Source organism: Muscardinus avellanarius, assembly GCF_963383645.1.
Source record: "Muscardinus avellanarius genome assembly, chromosome: 6".
NCBI classification, from domain to species: domain Eukaryota; kingdom Metazoa; phylum Chordata; class Mammalia; order Rodentia; family Gliridae; genus Muscardinus; species Muscardinus avellanarius.
In genome coordinates, this window is record NC_137791.1 from 105083152 (window position 1) to 105104887 (window position 21736).

The following is a 21736-nucleotide window of genomic DNA, read 5'->3' on the forward strand; positions in this document are numbered from 1 at the left end:
TTTACATAAGGGCTCTAAGAATATTTGCAATGTATATTGGGGTTTTCTTTTAATAAATGAGGTTAAGTTGCTTTTATGGTACATAAACACAGATTTGAGAAAAGAAACTAGACTTTTGCCATATAAGTGCATTTAAAGGTTTTTGGTGTTCAGGTACTATTTGATGATAACTGAGGTAAGAGATTTAGATGCAGGATTAAAACATGCTTTTGAGCAGTCTTTTCCACATTAATGGTTTTTTTTTTTTTTTTTTTTTTCATGGTACTGGGGTTCCTGGAAGCCCTTCTACCTCCAAGCTACACTCCCAGACCTATTTTTTTTTTTATATTTTGAAACAGGGTCTCTTAAGCCAGCGTGGCTGGCTTCGAACCTGCGCGATCCTCCTGTCTCCGCCTCCCAAGCGCGGGGATTACAAGCGTGCGCCACCACGCCCGGCCACGTTAATGTTTTATGGGCTAGTGGAGCCTTTGCTTGAGGTCCCATGGTTACCTGTTCTCTGTGGAGTCCATCTTTCCAGGGAGGCCAGCCTTTCAGAGTACAGAGACTGTTACTAAGTACTTCTAAAATTCTTTTCTTCTCAAAATTAAATTCAGATTCTGCCACTGGCTAGGCCGAAGTGAGTTCTTTTGCTGAGCCTATTTTGTAGCCTAGAAAAGAGAAACAGACCTGTCTGCTGCTTAGTTTATTAATAAGGTGCTTCTTCATTGCTAACTCTAGGGTAGACAGCAAATGTAGAGCAACGAGGGTGACATTCTCCGGAGCCCAGGAACTGACTAGCAGGTACTCTGGACCGAGAAGCGTGCGATCGTCAGAAGAGTGATGCTCAAAATAGTTACCAACCAATGCCTGGCAGTCACTCAGGATGGGTGCTGACCGTAACCATCCTGGGTAGTCATCATGGCCCTCTTCACTGATTATCAGCCTGTGTGGTCAGAGTCCAGAAATTGGCATTTCACCTTTGATGTTTTACAATGAAGCCCATCAGGTCTGGTTAAATTAAATCCCTTTCCTCTGAATTGATCAGGAAAGGAATAATCTCCACATGGGGCAGTGATCCGGGCATTCATGCCTTGACTCCTATCTCGAAGGTTCTCCTTTCTTTGGGCGTGCTTGCTAACCATTGATGTCAGTACTGTGATGGCTCTTTGGGGACCCTGTGTTCTCATTTTCCATTTCATCCCTCATCTATAAACACGTCTTTAATTCCCTATATAAGATAGAACTTGAGTTGATGACTTTTAACAAAACCCAGAATTTCATAAAATTGACTTCTAGACCTGGCCGACCTGGGCTCGTCGTTAGTGGGTCCCCTCCAAGGCTGCCGCCGAGCCAGACATCCAGCCCACACTCCAGAGGGGCCATCAATGCATGTGGATATGGAATCCAAACATCAGAAACTGAGGGCCTGAAGACTGCCTTCTGCCAAGTCTCTCCTTGCTAGTTTCTGCTTTTTATTTCAGTGTCTATATCTTCCCTGTATAATTGACAGTGGGAAGTCCATCCTCTAGGAAAGGCCTAACCCTATTTCACACAGAGGGAACAGAATAGCCACAGCTGTCAAGAAGTCTAGTATTAGTACAAAAGGAAGAGTCTTCAAGAAAATGTGCTGCACAGACTTTTCCTAGTGACAGACTAAGGTGGTTTCCTCAAGCTCAGAAGAGGAGTGTTATTGGGAAGATAGGGGAACACAGCACACTCAAGTTCTAGTCCTGGTTTTGCTGACTGACGATGTGACCTGGGCCACACTAGGGACTTCTCCCCAGGGTCCTTATTTTCTCATCCATTAAATGAGTTTCATATATAACTTGATTTTTAAGGTCCTTGGCAATCAAGAATTCCATGAATCCATAATAACTTCTGGAAGTATCTAGTATAGTTTGTGAACAGAAGCAGCCCGTCTATATCTGATGGTTACCATTCATAACACTGCCTCTTGCTTGTGTGTGTAGCTGTCTTGTGGAGACCCGGGCTTCCACTGCTGGAGAAGGTCCTCCTGCCCATCTTTAATGCTGTGCTCTCTGTTGGTATGCCTTTGGAGGCAGTGGCAGATTGGTTTTCTGATGTTAGGATAAACTCAGCCAATCTCCCCTGTGATGGCCTTATGCAAAAAGTCACGGCTGTGGCTCATCGTAGGCCTGAAGTTTAGGGATGAAAACCATTCTGTTTAAAAGTGTAGAGCCGGGCATGGTGGCACATGCTTGTAATCCCAGCATTTGGGAGGCTGAGACTGGAGGATCGTGGTTCACGGACAGCCTCAGCTACTTAGTGAGGCCCTCCGCAACTCAGTGAGACCCTGTTTCAAGATAAAGAATAAAAAAATAGGGCAGGGGGTATAGCTTGGAGGTCAAATGCCCCTGGGTTCCATACCCACACCCACACTCACACACAAAAATGTAGAATCCTTTGTGCATGCAACTGGGTTTAGTAGCTTCTGATTTGTGTGATTAAATACAGTATTTTACATATTTAATATAATGGATTATTTGTAACCTATAAATTTATTAAAAGGGGATGCATATAAATTTTTCTATTTCTACAACATGGGGTGTGTGTGTGTGTGTGTGTGTGTGTGTGGTGCTTGGGATGGAACCCAGAGGCTTTATCTTCGGGCTACAGTCTCAGACCTATTTTGTATTTTATTTGGAAACAGGCTCTCACTAAGTTGCTGAGAGCCTCACTAAGTAGCTGAGGCTGGCTTTGAACCTGCGCGATCCTCCTGTCTCAGCCTCCCAAGTACTGGGATTACAAGCATGAGACACCACGCTCGGCTTTACAACAGGGGTTTTAAGAAGGGTTGCATTAGCCGGGCGTGGTGGCGCACGCTTGTAATCCCCGCGCTTGGGAGGCAGAGACAGGAGGATCACGCAGGTTCGAAGCCAGACGCGCTGGAGTAAGAGATCCTGTTTCCAAATAAAAATATATAAAATAGGTCTGGGAGTGTAGCCCGGAGGTAGAAGGGCTTCCAGGAACCCCAGTACCACCAAAAAAAAAAAAAAAAAAAAAAAGAAGGGTTGCATTGGATCTGTTTTTGGCTTTGAGCAGTAGTGACATCTTAACAATACAGTCAAGTCTTGTGATCCATGCACACAGAATGTCATTTCACTTTTTTGATGCCTTTCAGACCTGTTTTGTAGTTTTTAGTGTACAAGCCCTCCTTCATGAAGTTGATTCTAAGCATTTTATTCTTTTTGATGCAGATATAAATGAATTTGTTACCTTAAATTCCTTTTCTGATCATTCATTGTTGATGTATAGAAATGCAACTCATGTTTGAGTATCAACTTGGTATCTTGCAAATTGGCTAAATTTATTCAAACAGTTGTGCGTGTATGTGTACTCCTTAGAGTTTTCTACATATGAGGTCTTGTCTCTCCAGTTGGGTGGTTTTATTTTTCTTACCTAATTTCTCTCTAGGATATCCAGTACTACTTGTGTTGATATGAAGTGGCTTAGGAGATATTCTTGTCTTTTTACTGATCTTAGAGGGAAAGTTTTTAGTAATTTATCATTGAGTATGATGTTGACTGAAGTTTTCATATTGGGCTTTATTATGTGAAGGTAGTTTTCTTCTATTCCTAGTGTGCAGAGTATTTTTTATCAGGAAAAGGCATTGGATTTTGTCAAATGCTTTTTCTCTGCATCAGTTGGTGTAATAACTGTTTTTTCTTCTTTCCGTTAATGTGGTATATTACAGTGATCCATTTTCATATGCTGAACCATCTCTGCATTCTAGAAATCCCATTTGGCCATGACGTATACTCCTTTTAATATGCTACTGAATTTGGTTTACTAGCATTTTGTGAATTTTGCATCAACATTCATAAAGGTCCTGGAGGTGTAGCTTGGTGGTAAAGTGATTGCCTGACATGTGCAGAAGCCTGAGTTTAATCCTAAGCGTGTGTGTGTGTGTGTGTGTGTGTGTGTGTGTGTGTGTGTTAAGAGATAACAAGGATAATTTTGTTCTCACTTGGAAGTGTTTCCTTCAATTTTTTTAGAAGAATTTGAGAAGGATCACTTTTTTTGTCTGTGGTATTGGGGATGGAACCCAGGGGCATTCTACCTCTGAGTGATACCCACAGTCCTACTTTTATTCTTTATTTTGAAACAGGGTCTCACTGAGTTGCAGCGGGCCTCACTAAGTAGCTGAAGCTGTCCGCGATCCATGATCCTCCTGTCTCAGCCTCCCAAATGCTGGGATTAAAAGCATGCGCTGACACGCCCAGTGAGGAGGATCATTTTTAATTCTTTAAGTTTGGAATTCACCATGGAGGCCTTTGAGTCCTGGGCTTTTGTGTGTGTGTGTGTTATGGACTTTCTGATTATTAATCTTATTAGTTGTGAGCTTATTCAGATTTTCTACCTCTTTATGATGTAGTCTTGGTGGGGTGTGTGTTTTTAAGAATTTGTTCATTTCATGGAAGTTACCCAGTTGGTTGCTATTCACTTGTATTCTTTTATAATGTGTTTTATTTCTATACAAACAATAGTCATATCCTTTCTTTTATCTCTGATTTTAGTTATTTCAGTCTTCTTTTTTTTTTTTTCTTTGCTTCTTTTTTTTGAGGGGGGAGGTGGGGATGTTGGGGATTGAACATAGAGGCATTCTACCTCGGAGCTATATTCCCAGCTTATTTAATTTTGAAACAGAGTCTTGCTAAGTCATCGAGAGCCTTGCTGAGTTGCTGAGGTTTGTGTTGAATCTGCAATCCTCCTGGCTCAGCCTCCCAGCTACTGAGTTTATAGGTGTTATAGCACCATGCTTGGCTCCCAAGTTCTTAGAGCTGTGGAGATTAGATTGTGTACACACCTTGATACATACCCATTGCTGTGTGAAATCACTGGCTCATTGTGTTCTCAAATTGAAACAAGTTGTGTGTGTGTGGGTGTGGGTGTGATCTGGCATTTAAAAAATAAATTTATCTGAGCTTTCAAACCACTCCAGGAGCACAACATAATTCGTTTGGACAACTGCAGTTATGAGCTATTTCAGGGGAACCGATTGTGCAGGAGAATATATAGTAAAAATGGCCTGGCAGCTGATGGAATTGGAAGTAACATTTACATTACCAGTTGAAATAAAATTAATTTTTTTCCCATGGTGATTTACATCCTGACTTCTGTGGCCGAGGGATTGATCTCTTGGTAAGTCTTTATGAAATAACACCCCAGGAAGGGGAACTGTGTGCATGTGCCAAGCTTTGCATTGATTTTGTAAGCCTTCTGTATGGAGTAAGGATAGTCTTGTTGTATACAGCTGACAAAAGGTAACTGTCCTTTGTCATGGAAGACGTCCTCAGTTTCCAGAGACAATAGGGCACCAGAGAGACCAACACTTGCCTTCTCTGCGTCCTTGTTTCTATGAATGTCATTACTGCATTAGGCTCTTTTACGAATCCCTTTTGATCACATCAGCAGTCTGTTCTGAGCCATCTATCTTAACTTCCAGCTTCACCTGCAAAATTTGTGTGGTTAGCCCGAAACATGCACAGACAAATTGCGCAGGCGTGGCATCCTCAGACTTGGAACAAAACAGGCTGTGTGCGCCGGAAGGATGAATGTAACTTTCCAGGGATGAATGTAGCTTTCCAGTGATATTGATGTTCTATCATTGAATGTAAGTCTCTGTGGGCCTCGGTTTGCGTTTTCATGGTCCTGTGTAGTCTTGACCACTGGTGTTCAGAAAGCTGCATATCAGTGGGAAGACAAAGAAAACTGTTCTTCCCCGCTCACTGCACTTGAGCCATTCACAGCGCCGGGAAGCGGGAGCGTGAGTCCCAGGCCTGATGTACACAGTGGCAGCTCCCGATTCACAACCCGACTGCGTTCCCCAGGCAGGGCTGTGTAGAGCTTTGAATACCTGGGCCAGTGGAAGAAAATAAGGCAAAGAATAAATGAGAGTGCCCAGACTTCTCGAAGCCATCATGTTCTGAAAACATAGTTTTATTTGTATCTTTAGACACATGCTTCTCTGTGGGAGAAAAAAAAATGTCCTTGGTTCTGCTTTGGACTCTTAAAAACCATAAGCACTTCATTCTTCATTTCAGTTGACAGCCACGTCTTTCTACCTGTATATTCTGGGCAGTATATCCATCAGGATTCTCAGACAGAGAAGCTGAGGGAAGTAATTTACTGAGAAGATGTCATGCAGGTTCTGGAATTGCCAGAAGCCAAGCAAAGGGTGGAAACAGAGACGATAGAGCCGGATTCATGGCCAAGTCAGAAATGGGAATATTTCTACGTAGGGCAGAGCCGCCAGGGAGCCCAGGAGATTGGAGTCACGGTGACCACCGCTCTGGGGCCAGGCACTCAGAACCCACTGTGTCCCCTCTGTCTTTGCTGCCTCTGGGTGATAGGTGTTGTTGCCATTGGTCTCACAGGGGAGTCTTCCCTCCTGCTGCTGCCGCCCTGTGTGTCTAGAGCTCTGCATTTAGGGTTGGCCATGGCTAAGTCACGTGCCCAGGGCTTAGCTGCAAGGGATTCTGGAAGGTGAGTGTCCAGCTGTTTTGGCTTTTTTTTTTTTTTTTTTTCTTTTTCGGGTCTGGGGATGGAACCCAGGGGCATTTCCAAGCTACACTCCCCGCCCGATTTTTTATTCTTTATTTATTTTATTTTATTTTTTTGGTGGTACTGGGGTTCCTGGAAGCCCTTCTACCTCCGGGCTACACTCCCAGACCTATTTTTACATTTTTATTTGGAAACAGGGTCTCCTAAGCCAGCGCGGCTGGCTTCGAACCTGCGCCATCCTCCTGTCTCTGCCTCCCAAGCGCGGGGATTACAAGCGTGCGCCACCACGCCCCGCTTATTCTTTATTTTGAAACAGGGTCTCACTAAGTTGCAGAGGGCCTCAATAAGTAGCTGAGGCTGTCCATGAACCACGATCTTCTGGTCTCAGCCTTCCAAATGCTGGGATTACACGCATGCACCACCACGCCCGGCTTTTCCATTTTGGCTTTTATGTTGAAAAGCATGCCTGTCATCAAAACTCATGGGGAAGCCGGGTGTGGTGGTGCACGCTTGTAATCCTCATGCTTGGGAGGCAAAGACAGAAGGCTCATGCAGGTTTGAAGACAGCCTCGCTGGCTTAAGAGACCCTGTTTTCAAATAAGAAATATAAAATGGGTCTGGGAGTGTAGCCTGGAGTTAGAAGGGTTCCATCCCTAGTACCACAAAAAAAAAAAAAAAACCAACCAAAAAAAAAACAAACAAAAACACAAAAACAAAACAAATCCTCATGGGGAAGGCAGAAGCCCCCAAAGCTAGTAAGGGGGCTCAGATGCTAGCTGTTCCCCATGTCCCCTTTACCAAACATGGATAAAATTGACTATAAGAAGCCATAGTAGGGACTTTGGCGGAAAAGTAGGGGTGGCGGTGGCCAAGACGTTCAGCCACTGGAAGCCACGGTCAGTGAGCTCTGGGACCGCAAAGGCAGCCAGTTCTTCCTTGTGTGCTCGTGTCCGTGTGCTTTAAAGCCAGAGGTGCGAGGACTTAGGCACATTTGACCTGTCATGTTCCTTTAAGTTAGCAGGATAAAACACATTAAATTGAACTTTATCAATTTGCTTAACTCGGAAGAGCAGATTAAGATTTGTTTCCTTGTTTATAGTAGAAAATGAAATTGCACATCATCCGTGTGTCTTAGTACCGTTGGGTGGCTTAGAGTTCCATTGAATGGGCTCCACCTTTTGTTTTTTGGTTCACAATTGTGCGTGTTCATGTGTGTGTGTGTGCGTGTGAGATGGGGCTGGCTGTGTTGCACAGGCTGGACAGGACTCCGGTCAAGTGATCCTCCCGCCTTAGCCTCCTGAGCGGCATGTGGCACCAAGAGCAGCTGGTGTCCATTCTTTTAAGAATTCATTCTTAAACTGCAATAATATGTAAATAGAGCTTGCAAATTCCTGCCCCACTTATTTACATTGCCAATTGCCTCTTCCCAGAAGCAACTGTTTTCAATTCATTTAGCTCTTCTTCTGGCATTTACTGCCAAATGGCAAATTAAGATGTTTATATTGATATTTTTTCAACTTTATGCACTAAACATTAAACATGAATTTCTATTACAGAAGATAAAGGTTTTGTTTCTTTATTCTCCCTCCCTTAAATACCTTCCCACTCTCTGAGATAGTTCTGTCTCAATTTCTTTTTTTTCACTGTTGCTATTTGTCACAGTTTACAATGCAGTATGCCACGATTTAATTTTTCTTGTATAAAATATTAAATAATTTTTTGGTTAACGTTTTACTTGTGACCACCTCATTTCATCCCTGTATTCCTATATTCTCAAATGAAGCCAAATAGTGGTTTGTCTCTCAGCTCGTGTGTGTGTGTGTGATTGTGTGTGTGCGCGCGAGTGTGTGTGTGCACGTGTATGACACTTGTCTTTGGCTTGCCACTCCCTTGTCGGCTGTTTGCCCTCGAGGCCGTGTGCTCAGCTGTTGGCCTGGGATTTCCCCTCACCCTCATGTTGGGCATTCTTGAGTAGCCTGTTCACTGGACAGCATGTCTTGATTTTGACTGTCTCTGGGAAGAAAGTTGCCCAGTTGCTTCTTCAGAAAGAGTGTGCGTGATAAATTGATTTTTTAGGGGGAGACCTGGCAACATGTAAAAACATCACTTAGTCTCCCTTACATACGATTAATGTTGAATTTAAAGTTGGAATTTATTTTCCTGAGAGTTTTAGAGGTCTTCTTCTATTTTCTTCTTCCAATTTTGTTGTTGAACTGTTGGCTACTGTTCTAATTGTGTGAAATTTGTGTCTTGGTTTTTTTTGGGGAAGCTTTCAGTTGTTGTTGTTTTTAATCGGTTTCATTCTAATACGTTTTGGTTTATAACTTTTTTCACTGTGTGTGTGTGTGTGTGTGTGTGTGTGTGTGTGTGTGTGTGTGTTGGTGGTAGTGAAATATTATTTCTATTTTCTCTTTTCTGAAACTTTCTTTTGGGGATCCTGGAACTTTTGAATTTTTCTTTCAATTTATTTATTTTAAAAAGTTCTTATTTATTTATTTTATTTATTTAGATACTGGGGATTGAGCCCAGGGGCATTCTGCCTCTGACCTGTATCCCCAGACCTTTTTATTTTTTATTTAATTTATTTATTTATTTTATTTTTTAAATTTTTGATGGTACTGGGGTTCCTGGAAGCCCTTCTACACTCCCACACCTATTTTTTTAAACTTTTTTTTATGTGGAAACAGGGTCTCTTAAGCCAGGGAGGCTGGCTCCAAACCAGCGAGATCCTCCTGTCTCTGCCTCCCAAGCTCGGGGATTACAAGCGTGTGCCACCACGCCCGGCCCTTATTTTTTATTTTGAAACAGGTTCTCACTAAATTGCTGAGGTTGGCCTTGAACATGCAGTCCTCCTGTCTCAGCCTCCAAGGTACTGGGATTATAGGTATGCGCCACTATACTAGGCTCCTTGTATCTTTTTATTTTACTTTTGGGAAACATTTATCTCTCTCTTTTAACCTTTTTAGTTTATTTATCCACTTATTTTATTTCTGTGGCCACAATATGAATTTCTAGGAGCCTTTTCCTGTTCTCACAGTATTTCTCTTTTATACCCTCCTGTTTTTTCTTGCTTTAGGGATACAGTATCTTTTATGCTCTTGGGTTTTTAATCATGTGTATTTGGAGTTTTCTCCTCATGTTGACTGTTTTCTACTAAAGTTTCTGACAGTCACTGAGACTCCTGCCCCGCCTGCTTACTGCTCATATTCTGTTACTTTTTTAAATCTCTGGAACCCCTGAGCAAGGCTTGCCCACTGCCCACCTCGGCTTTGGGTAGCTGCGTCTTTTCTGGAGTCCCTTGCCCCCAGTTCTGGTAACTGTAGATCTCTTTTCCTTGGGCTGGGTAGTTTCTCCCAAAGACTTCCAGTTTCCTGCCGAGCGAGGGCCCTGGGGCTCAGCATTCAGAGCGCAGACGTTTCTGCCCCCCCTTTCCCAGTGTGGCACCTTGAGCTGGCCACTGTGCCAGGCCTCCCCGAGTCTAGATCCCCTCAGCTCATCTCTGCCAAGAGCAGACCTGCGTCTTCCACTGAGGTGGGATGAGGGGCAGTTACCAGGTGTCATGGCTAAGGAAGGAGATGGTGATTTACTTCTTTTTGTTTGTTTTTTGTAGTACTGCTGTTTAACCCAAGGACATTCTACCTCTGAGCTACACCCCTAGCCCTATTTTATTGTTATTATTAATATTTATTTATTTATTTTTATTTTTGGTGGTACTGTGGGTAGAACCCAGGGGCTTTCTACCTCCAGGCTATACTCCCAGACCTATTTTATATTTTATTTTGAAATAGGGTCTCACTAAGTTGCTGAGAGCCTCACTAAGTAGCTGAGGCTGGCTTTGAACCAGCGCGATCCTCCTGTCTCAGCCTCCCAAGCGCTGGGATTACAAGCGCGTGCCACCATGCCCGGCTTTATTTTATTTATTTATTTTTTTAAGGACACTCTCACTCACTAGGTTGCTGAGAGTCTTACTACAATGCTAAGGCTGTCCTTGAACCTGTAGTCCTCCCATCTTAGCCTCTCAAGTACTAAGATTACAGGCATGTACTACCACACCTGGCTAACATTACTTCTTAAGACCAAGCCCAGGCAGTCCTCGGGTTTTCAATACCAGTACTACCCAGGCCCCTCCTTACCACTGTAAGGTTTGAGCCCGCAGGGGGCAGGGCCGGAAGCTAGGAGGTGGAGCTCTGTGATTTCGGGAGGGAACCAGGCCTCCCGGGCCGGAAGAAGTGAGTGCAGAGTTGAGAGAGGAGCCCGAGAGGGAGGGACCCACGCTCTCCCCCGCCACCAGCCCCCGCGGCCACGCGGGGGCTGGAGGCCGATCTCCCACGAATAAAGGCATTCATATATCTGCTATGGATTCTCCACGTGTCTCTATGCGACTGGGGGACACACACACTCATCAATCTTACAACCACCACACTTGAGGTGTAACTGTACCTTAACTTTGCAAAGGCTCTGTGCTCCACCTTGCCTGGCTCCTTCCTGACAATTCAGTCTATACACATTTAAGCTTTCCTGTTTCTGCTTTGAACACACTCTCATCAAAGGCCCACCTGTTTCTCATTTACCCAAAACTGTACCAGGTTTGGACAGAAATGAATTCCATTTATTTTGACCTCTTGTAGTCTTTGGCTTCTTCTGAGTTTCTCTCTAACCTGCACTTCACGTCATTGAGTGTAGTTGGGGGAGAAAATGGAGATATTAAGTACATGATTATAACCTGTCGTGTGTAGCTGGGAATCTCTGTTAGTCAGTTTTTGAGCTTTGGTTCCATTAGATACATGGTCGTCTGGTCCACTGAAGTAGACTTAATCTGATTATTCAGTTTCATTCAGAGACTGTTATTGTCACTGTCAAAATGAAGTGAGTGTTGTTACTTTTTCTTGGTTTGGGAACAAAATAGGAAAAAAAGGTCAGTTAACACTTTTGATTCCAAGTCTGACCTCAAACCCCATCATAAGCATTAATATCACAGCTCCAGCATTACAAGATGATGGCCCCCATTTTTTGGAGTTTTCCATAGCCATAATCCTACTTGTGGCAGGTCTTTGTTAATGGTTTCCTAATAATTTGACTTGAGTTGTGCCTCAGCTGGAAAACCCCTGTTTTCCATGAACCACTTTATGCAGTGGTCCTGTTCTTGGTCTGCAGAGAGAGGCACTTTTGTGAGATTTCTCTAGAGGCTCTGCGGGGCAATGTTGGACTGCAGCATCCTTCCCCCATTCCTATGATAGACTTCCTCAGTACTTACAAAATATGGGTCCTATAATGTGTCAAAGGCCTCCCTCACTGCATGTGTAAATACTGTAGCAGGATCATGGCCAGATATTATCTCTCTTCCAACATCTTTCCTGAAATTACTTTAGTTCCAATTTTAAGAATAATGGCTGCTTTTATTTTAGTGTTTTTAAAAATTATTATTATTATTATTATTATTATTATTATTATTATTATTATTATTTGGTGCTGGAGATGGAAACCATGGGCATTGTACCTCCAAGCTAAACCCCCCAGCCCTATTTTTTTTTTTTTTTTTTAGTCTTTTAATTTCGAAACACGGTCTCATTGAGTTGCAAAGGGCCTCACTAAGTAGCTAAGGCTGTATGCAAACTGTGATCCTCCTGTCTCAGCCTCCTGGATGCTGGGATTACAAGCGTGTGCCAGCACACCTGGCTCCTACAGTGTTTTATTATTATTAAGGTGCATCAAAGATTACGGGAAAGTTTTTGGCCCTTATTCAACCATTGTAAAGCAGAAGGGCAGTCAGTTCAAGTTTTAAAGGTTTTGTATTCTACAGGTTCTCAGTGAATATAAGGGAATGCCATCTGATTCCTAGTCTAGAATTTACGTATTTTTAAAGAATTAGCTTCACATGGTGGAATTAATGGTTTTCTTTTTCCGACACTTTATGTACTTTCTCCATAAGTAAGATTGAAAGTGTGTAGAAGCTGTGGGACAACACATTTCCATGTGAAGGTTCCTGCTGTTTTTCTGATAGAGTATCAGAGCACCTGTTTTGTGCTAAAGCTTTTTGTCCATGAGCAACAGACAGAAAGTACTTCTGCCCTTAAAACCAAAAATAGATGCTCCTCCTCATTACCATAGCTCAAATGATCATCTTTTTTAATGAGATGGGCACATCCCTTGTGGTTTTCACAGATTTAATGATCGGATTACTTAATGCAGAGCTTGGGGAAAAAGAGCCCTGGTAAGATAGATGATGAAAATTTTACTGTAAGCAAAAATAACACCTATAACTTTATTCATTTTATTCTTATTTCTGAAATTTTTAAAAGCCTAATTTCTTTTTTTTCTTTACCTCTTTCACCTCCCTCCTCCTCCTATCGTTGCTGCTCTTCTCTTTCTCCTTCTCCTTTTTCTTCTTTCCTTCTTGGTACTAGGGATTGAATCCAGGGATATTCTACTTCTGAGCTACACCCCTAGTTTTATTTATTTATTTTATTTTGAAACAGGGTCTCTCTAAGTTGCTGAAGCTGCCCTTGAACTTCTGAGCCTCCTGCCTCAGCCTCCCAAATATCTGGGATTATAGGTGTGCACCACCATGCCCCATTTATTTTTTAATTTTTACATTTGATGATTCGTAAAGGGATTTATCTGTCTTATTCTAATACGTTTTGGTAGATTTACACATATTTCACTGTATTTCAACTTCAAAAGTTCATTACTAGAGGAGAGAACAATTATTTGCAAGAAGAGTTGGATGTGTCAGAATTTAGGTATACTGAAAGCAATCTTGATTTAGACAAGTCTATGAAACATTCTATAGTATGGTTCATGCTGCTTTGCTGATTTTAGCAAGTTATGTCTATGTGTCTGAAAGGGAAGCAAAATAATATAAAGAGAAGAAAATAGAAGTAATTGAAAGAAAATAATCTATATGAAGGTGATTTACAAAATATTAAATAACATACAAATATGATAGTTAATCTTATTGCAAGGGTCAAAGTGAGAAAAAAGATGCACAAGGATACTATAAAAAAAAAGAGGGAAAAAATGAGAAAAAGCCAGTGGGCCAGGCCTGGAGCCTGCCGCGGGGGGAGGCCAGGTCTTGAGCCAGCAGGCCGGGCCCAGAGCTGGCAGTGGGAAGAAGTCGGGTCTGGAACCAGCAGGCCGGGCCCCGAGCCTGCCTCATGGCGAGGCCAGGTCTGGAGCCAGTGAGGCCCGGCCTGGAGCCTGTTGTGCGGCAGGCCTGGAAATGGGGCCTGCTTCACAGCAAAGGGCCAGCAGGTTTCTTCAACTGTGTGGCCAGGAAGCAATAGAAACTACCGCTTCCTCACCTAATCTCTTAGCAGATTTCCAGATCTAAGTGACCTCTATTTAAAAAAAAAAAATTGGTTGTGAGTGGATCATCCAGTCAAAGTTACTCACTTCTGGCTTTCAGGTTTTCAGTAAGTGGGAATAAGTGTGGAGAAATAGAAGCTCTAATACATTGTTGGTGGGATTGCAAGTTGGTGCAACCACTTTGGAGAACAGTATAGAAGATCCTCATAAGAAGGAAAACGAACTGATCATATGATCCAGCAATACCACATCTGGGTATCTACCAAAAAGAATGAAAACCAAAATACCAAACTAATGCATGAACAACCATGTTCATAGCTGCACAGTTCATCACTGCCAAACTGTGGGACCAGCCAAAATGTCCTTCAATAAATGAGTGGATTTCAAAACTGTGCGATATGTACACAATGGAATTTTGCCCAGCCATAAGGGAGAACAAAATTATGGCATTTACAGTGAAATGTCACAAAAAATGAGAAATCAGATGCTTTTCTTAATGTGTGAAATATTAAGGAGAAATGGATAACAGGAGGAACTCTAGATGAAGAAGGGACCCTATAGAGGAGCAATGAAGGTGACCTATCTGAGGCGTAAGAGGGAGGATAAGGGAAACTCTTTAAAGCACATGATGTACTGAAACATATCAAAGTCAATCAGGAAGCCAAGCATGGGTAGGAGGAAAGGGGAGGGGGAAGGGGTTAGAGATTAGGTAGGGGCTGATTGGGTGATGTGTGCATGTATACCTCCACATTTTTTTTATCCCATTGAGATGAATGACCATAATGCACCAGTAAAAATTTATTAAAAAAAAAGCAATGTAAACAAGTCATTAGAGAAGGAACAAAATGGGAACATCATAATGGGGAATTTTGCCTTGCATTTTGTTTTTCATTCTAGAGACACAGTAGTACTCATACTTCCTATTTGAACAATTGGGGACATTTTTATTTATTAGCCAAAAGCAGTGTTTCATCAAGAATAATTTGGAAGACGAATTCTATATGGAGTAGTAGAAAGTAGGAACCGCTGGGCCTAGGACTTACCCGGCTCTCGGTGGAGACCTGTGTTGGGGGCCATGTCCTGCTGCCTCTTACACTTTAACTCATGTGTGATGTCTCTCTTGAGCCTTCTTTGGTTCTCATTCAGACCTTTGCAAGGTGGGTGTCTCTGGCCCATTTTACAGATGAGACGCCTTTCCCCTAGCCATGACTTGGGCAGTGGCCGAGCCCTCTCCCCTCCAGGTTTTACCTTTGTTCCCATTTCCACAGAGTTCACAATGGAGCAACCCACACAACACAGCCATTTCTCTTGTGTTTCTGGAGACCTCGCTTACTAAATTTCAGTGTAAATAACAGTGCTCACTTACAAATAACACTCCCAGGCCTGTGTTCAGCTTGGCTGTGTTTGCACTAAGACTTCAGATGAGCTCTGCTTGAGGAATACTCTTTGAATTCTTTAAGAATTTAGGAAGTAAACAAAAAAGGCATCTCGGCCACCCAAGTATGTGCTGAGTCTGTGGACTGAGCCCTTCGGACCTTATCTGCAACGTGGTATTTTAAGTTCAGTTCTCTTGTGCTTCATTATTTTATTTGGTTTCCAAAAGCATAGCTGACCTGAAGGGAAAGGCTGGTCCTTTGACAGAGATGAGATGCAGCTCTTTAGGGTGGGAGAAGAGGAGATAACCAAACTACGAAAGGCAGACAGAATAGCCCTCAAAGCCTAGCAACCCATGGCCTTTGAGTGGAGGAGCAAACAGCTTCCTGTGCCCAGCAGGGTCTGACAACAGCTGCCTTCTACTGGCCTTTAAATGGGAAGGTTAGGCCCAGTTACCAGCAGTACCCACAACAAGCCAATCTTATACCCTGGTCTCTTTTGGCATCTGTTCATCCATGCAGGTCCGACTTTCTTTTAACAATGATTTCGTTAGTGCTTTGCAATTATATTCATAGTGAGGGTCAACACGCGCAAGGTCCTGCTTCTGCCTGGCCACACGTCTTGGCTCTAGGCTGGATCTGCAACTTGATTCACCTCTGGTTCTCAAAACTGTGTTCTTTACCTTCCTTGGGGTTTGAACTTCTGCAGTCTCTTCCTTTTGATTCTCAGTGAGTACCTGACTGCGTTGGTAGGAATTCCCCACCACAACCCCACCCAGCCCTCTTTGTGGTTGTACAAACTCAGCTCCGACCAAAGAACTACTGAGCCAGCTCCTTTTTCTAGGAGTTTATATTCTTGTGGTTCTGTAGAAAAAAATTATTTATAATTTTATTGATGATCCAGGGTCACCAAAGATTAATTATATTTTGTATTTTCCTTTTAGGAAAAAATAACCCTCTGTGATTGAAATTAAATTTATTTAATGCTTTAGTAGGTTTTCTTTTCTTTTCATGGTATTAGGGATTGAACCCAGGACCTCACACATGCTAGGCAAGTGCTCTCCCCCTGAGCTGTATCCCCAGCACTTCTTTTCATATAGAGACAAGGTCCCCTAGGTTACCCAGGCCAGACTCAAACTTGAAATCCTCCTGTCTTCATCCTCCTTAGTAGCTGGGATTACAAGTGTGGGCCACTGTGCCCAGCTTTCCTGGGATTTCTGAAAAGCAGAAATTATAGTATGTTGTAATAGCAAAATGATGCAAGATATTATAATTAATGAGGCACGGAATATATTATTTTTGAAGAGCACAAACAACCTCAGATAGCTGACACCACCTTTCACATAAAAAATGTTTTGTTATACAAAGCCATTTCCCCCCCCAAATTTTGTTTACAGAGTCACCTTTTGGGTAAAGCACATAGTACCTGAGCAGGGATATTACAGTTATCTCAAAATAGTTAAAGGCGGATAGACCTACTGGCTTGTTGACATGAAATGTTTATTTTGGAGAGAATTCTTGGCATTTTTTCTTACCCTGCATCAGCATAATAAGAATTTGCAGGAAAGAAGGGCAGCATTAATGTATTTGTTGAGGATTAATGACCTTGGAGAACATTTGTGGGGGTGAATGTATTACGGATAGTACCATAAATATAATAATTAAAAATCTGCATGCTAAACATTTTGTGGACCGGCAGACACGGTCCATCCGCTCCTGGATGGTTTGCATTCCAGGGAGTAGAGCACTGTTTGTCTTGGTCTCTGCAATCTTAAGAGTAGAAAGAGGAATGGCAACCTCACGGGTTTGTTTCATTTCCAAGACAGTGCTGATCAGATGAGCATAATCAGATTTGATGTTTTCAGGATCAAGTTAACCTTTTTTTTTTTTCCCTACTCGGTATTGAACCTAGAAGCATTCTAACTCTGAGCTAGACCCCCAGCCCCATTTTATTTTTTTACTTTAAAATGGGGTCTTGCCAAATTGCTGAGGATGTCACTAAATTGCTGAAACCAGACTTAAACCTGCAATCTCCCTGTCTCTGCCTCCCAAGTACTGGGATTAAAGGTGTCTGCCACCACATCCAGCTTAAGTTACTTTTTAACAGTTCAGACAAATAGTACATGCTTAAAAAAAGAAACTAAAACAAAAAGTCTCTATCTCTCACTTTTGGAAACTTTAGTATGAAAATTATTTCCAGACTGCCGGGCGTGGTGGCGCTCCTTGTAATCTCAGCATCCGGGAGGCTGAGACAGGAGGGTCGCGATTTGCGGACAGCCTCAGCTACTTAGTGAGGACCATTGCAGCTCAGTGAAACCCTGTATCAAAAAAAAGAATAAAAAATAGGTCTGGGGGTGTTGCTTTGAGGTAGAATGCCCCTGGGTTTAACCCTGGTACTGCAATATATATATATATATTCCCCCCCCCCCCCAGACTAATACTACAGGGTGCCACTGTGTCCTATATAAAAGGCATTCAGTATTTGTTAAAAGAAGTGTGTGAGGCTTCAGAAATTATAACAGATAGGAGGCCCCTTAATCTGGGGAAACAGGTCGGTGGGAACATTGTTCAGGAATGCTAGGCTTTGCATCCCCGTGCCTCCTTTGTTATCTTGCGTGCGAAGGGCAGGGCGTCATTGTTCTAGCAACATGCTACCTCTCCTTCCAGATGTGCACCCACACACCAGCCAGCTGGCTCAACCTGCGGGGAAACAGGCCAACAGCAGTGGCCAGTCAGGCGTTTCCTTGAAAACTCACCTTGGCCACGCTGCTGTCCTAATACAGATATTTCCTTTACTATTTCACTTCTTTTAACACATAAGCTGTACAGAATCACTGATCATGCTTTCCTTAGAGAGGGAGCCAGGTCTGACGCCCTTCATAGCACCAGCTACGAAGAGGTGTATTATATGTCATAGCAGGCGCATAGCACACAGCCTGACATATAATAAGGCTTCAGCATATATTTATAAATGAAAAGTCACTAATGACAGTAAATCAGTTTTATGTCTGCCAAAAAAAGGGCAAAAGTAATCTACATGTAGGTGATACCTAGAGAGGAGCCGGAAGGGCCTCCCGCCACGCCGATACCGTTCCTGCGTGAACGGGTGTGCTCAGTGTGGTGCAGTTCATTGAACTGGCCACTTGGGCCATGTGTACCATTTATATTTATGTTATGCTTCTTTGGAAGTTGATTTTTTAAAAATAAATTTGACATGTAGCCTCTTCAATACAGAACATTTCCTTCTTTCTATTTATGCTATTAGAGTATTTGTAGGATATTAGTTCAAGTGTCACACCCAAGAGCCACACTAGTCCTGTCCTTTGACAGTAAAGGACGATGATGCAGGTCATCACTGGGGGCAGTGGGACCCGGGCTGCTAGTGAGGGCCGGCCTCGAGCCAGGGGCCTACAGTGGCCTGCAGTTTGTAGTCCTTGCTCCGGGGGCCACTTGCTAATCACCAGCAAGCACAGGGCCCGACTGATGCTCCTGGAACCTTCATCTCCCCTATGACTATGAATAATTCATCAATGTGGTTATCTGGAAATTTGTGGTCATCATTAGCATTTTAATGAAAAAATGCAACCTTTATCTTAAGTGTCTGATTTCTTTCTTCTCTTTTTTTTCTCTCCCTCACCACAGCTAAGGATTTCACTATTTCCCGAGAACTTGGGAGCTACGGAGGCCTCTGCTAATGTGCTGACTGTCGATATGGGTAGAAGGTACCTGGAGGCCTTCTGTCATCCAGGCGGCTTGTGTACATGTACGTATGGGACCTGATTTGTGCGTGCCCCTCCCCTTCCCTCCACTCCTCTCCCCTCCCCTCCCCTCCCCTCCTTTCTTCTTCCCTTCTCTCCCCTCCCTTTCCTTCTCAATTTTCATTTCATAATACCACAAGGTACTGTACTGGTGAGGGTTTATAAGAATTAAATGAGTCTCTACAAATACAGGAAAATGGATTGCTCTAGGGTACGTTTTTAATATCAGATAGTGAGAAATGTTACCTAAATTGGGATTTTCATGATCAGTGGTTCTAAGAGACCAGAAAGATCAATCAGGCAGCTCCCTCTTTTCTGTTTCAGTGCATCTATTCACATACAGGCTTTTAAAAAGAGACCTTTTCCTTTTTCATCACAGTATGTATAACCTTAAAGACAATGATAATATCACAAATTAGAAAAAATTTGCAGTGATTGTTTTAATTCCCTTGAGGGGAAACAAAACAAAACAAAACAAAGAAATATGGTCGAGAGGAGAAGCCCTCCAGTGTGTCTCTGTTCCATACACACCGGGGGGGGGGGGGGCTGGGAATGATTTCTCAGCATTCTCCAATGGCGCCTCCCTCGGTGGTGACTAAGTGTCTCAGGACCCTTGCTTAACTAAGGGCAAATAATAAATAATCTGCCTTTATTCACGCAAAGCGCAGTTTGTCTCAGGTTTACTTTCTTTCCTTTTTTCTTTTTAGTTTTTCAGCTGTGGGCCAGCTGCGTAGAAATTAATTTATTTTTCTTGCTTCCCTTTGGACCTTTTGGAATGTTTGCGTCAAATGTGGGGTACGTGAGAGTGATTCTCCACAGAGTTTTTGCTCTCTATCCTTTCTGTAGTTATATTTATTCCTATTTCCCTTTTAGTTGCATTTCCTTTAGCCAGCTGAGTTTTTTTGTTTTTTAATAGATAAGTTAGAACCACCCTCAGGCCCTCTCCCAATTTCTGATACATTGACCCTGTTGGTTAAAAGCAGTCACACTTTTCCTCCTATTTCTTTATTGGTGCACTGTAGTTATAGATCACAGTGAGTTTCAAAGTCAAACAAACAGCCGTGCACACAGCTCTTGGTGCATTTCCCTTCAGGTCCCACCCACGACAGTCTCTACCTATGTATAACAGTGAGATTGGTCGTGATGCCGTATACATGGGCGGAGCCTAATCTGAGCTGTTTGGTTCATCAGTTCTTCCTGTTCCCCCCTCTACCCCCTTCCCCTGTTCTGGTCTTCCCTCTCAACCCTCTAATTTCTCTTGTTTCTTGTGTTCTCTCTAACATCCACATATGAGAGGAAATATTCAACCCTTGACTTCCTGAGACTGTCTCTTCTCACTTAGCATAACAGTCTCTAGTAACATCCATTCTCCTGCGGACGACGTAATTTTGTCCTTTTCTGTGGCTGAACAAGCTTTGGTTGTGTGCAGATCTACCCCATGCTTATTATCCACTCACCTGTTGACAGACACCTCTGTTGGTTCCATAATTTGACTACTGTGACTTGTGCTACTCTACACATGGATGTACACATATCATTATAGCACTCTGGAACTTTCGTAGCAATTATTAAGCTGAATTTTGCTGAAGAGAGCCTAGGGAATCTGACCAGCTGCCAGAATTAAGGCCAGTAGGGTTGAGGTATATACTTTTCCATATACTGGAAAAGCGCTTACTGAGCGCTCTCTAGGAGACAGTTGTCCTTACCTTGCCCTTCCTGGGGCCAGCAACTTGCCATCTGTCCTCAGAATGGAGAAGGCTTCAGTCATTGCCCTGAGGCCTCCGCTGAGGCTGTGCCCTGCACCTCTTTTGGGGTGGGCTTTAATGTCTCTAAAGTCATTACCGTTTTACTCTAAAATTATCCATTTTCTTAGTGAACGTGTCAGCATGAAGTTTTCACCTTTATACTGTAGAACAGAAGTTGACGAACTGGCCAGTGGGCAAATTCAGCCGATGTCTGCTTTTGTAGGAGCCGAGGGAGGATTTTATATTTTTAAGTGGTAACATTTTAAATGGTTATGTAAGTACCTACATAATCTCTATTTTGTCTCTTGGCCCTTAAAGCCTAAAATTTCTGTGATCCTTTTCGGGAAGAAAAAAAAAAAAACTGCCTACCCTACTGTTGAGAAAAGCTGGAAGTCATTTATTTGGGTTGTGAATTGTTAGTATTTGTCCAATAAAAATGCTAATTTCCCATGGTTCATTCTAATCTGTTTTGAAGAAATTCTTCTTGCAAAATGGTCAGAATACTAATGTTTGGGCTCTCGGGATAGAAAAGTAAATTTACCTGGAAAGTTCACATCCGTGGACCTGCGCATTTTTTACTGTCTTGGGGACTGACGCGTCACCTGGCAGCCAGGCGCCCGTGCAGAGCTTGCGGAAGGGCTCCAAGGTGAGCTGTGACGTCCAGGAGTTGCAAGGGAGCTCCTCTCCATCCGACTTACTTCTTACTAAGCACTTTCTAGGAGACAGTTGTCCTTTCCTTGCCCTTCCTGGGGCCAGCAACTTCCCATCTGTCCTCAGAATGGAGAAGGCTTCAGTCATTGCCCTGAGGCCTCGGCTGAGGCTGTGCCCTGCACCTACTTTGGGGTGGGAAGGAGAGGGAGTGGCCACCTGCTCCAGGGCCCTCCTGTGTGAATAACATGCTTGCAGTGCCCTTCCTTCCAGCTGGCAGGCTGTTCTCACCTTCCTGGTTCCCAGCACTGCTTTTATTGAGGGTTGCAGTACATTAATACCGTCGTGTATTTTGTGTGGTTTTTCTCTTCTTCCACTCTCTTCTTTGTACCTCAGTTCTCCT

General features: G+C 43.0%; 1 protein-coding gene across 1 annotated transcript in view; it reads left to right on the top strand.

Annotated features, from left to right (window-relative positions):
- Window positions 1-18893: 18893 nt before the first annotated feature.
- The window catches only part of APBB2 (amyloid beta precursor protein binding family B member 2), a gene marked incomplete at both ends in the record, with an annotated part of 204645 nt that continues 201802 nt past the window's right edge, over window positions 18894-21736 (top strand). Inside the window, one exon of the mRNA XM_080697864.1 lies at window positions 18894-18939. Coding sequence (XP_080553990.1) covers window positions 18894-18939 — 46 coding nt within the window. The remainder of the gene's footprint in view (window positions 18940-21736) is intronic.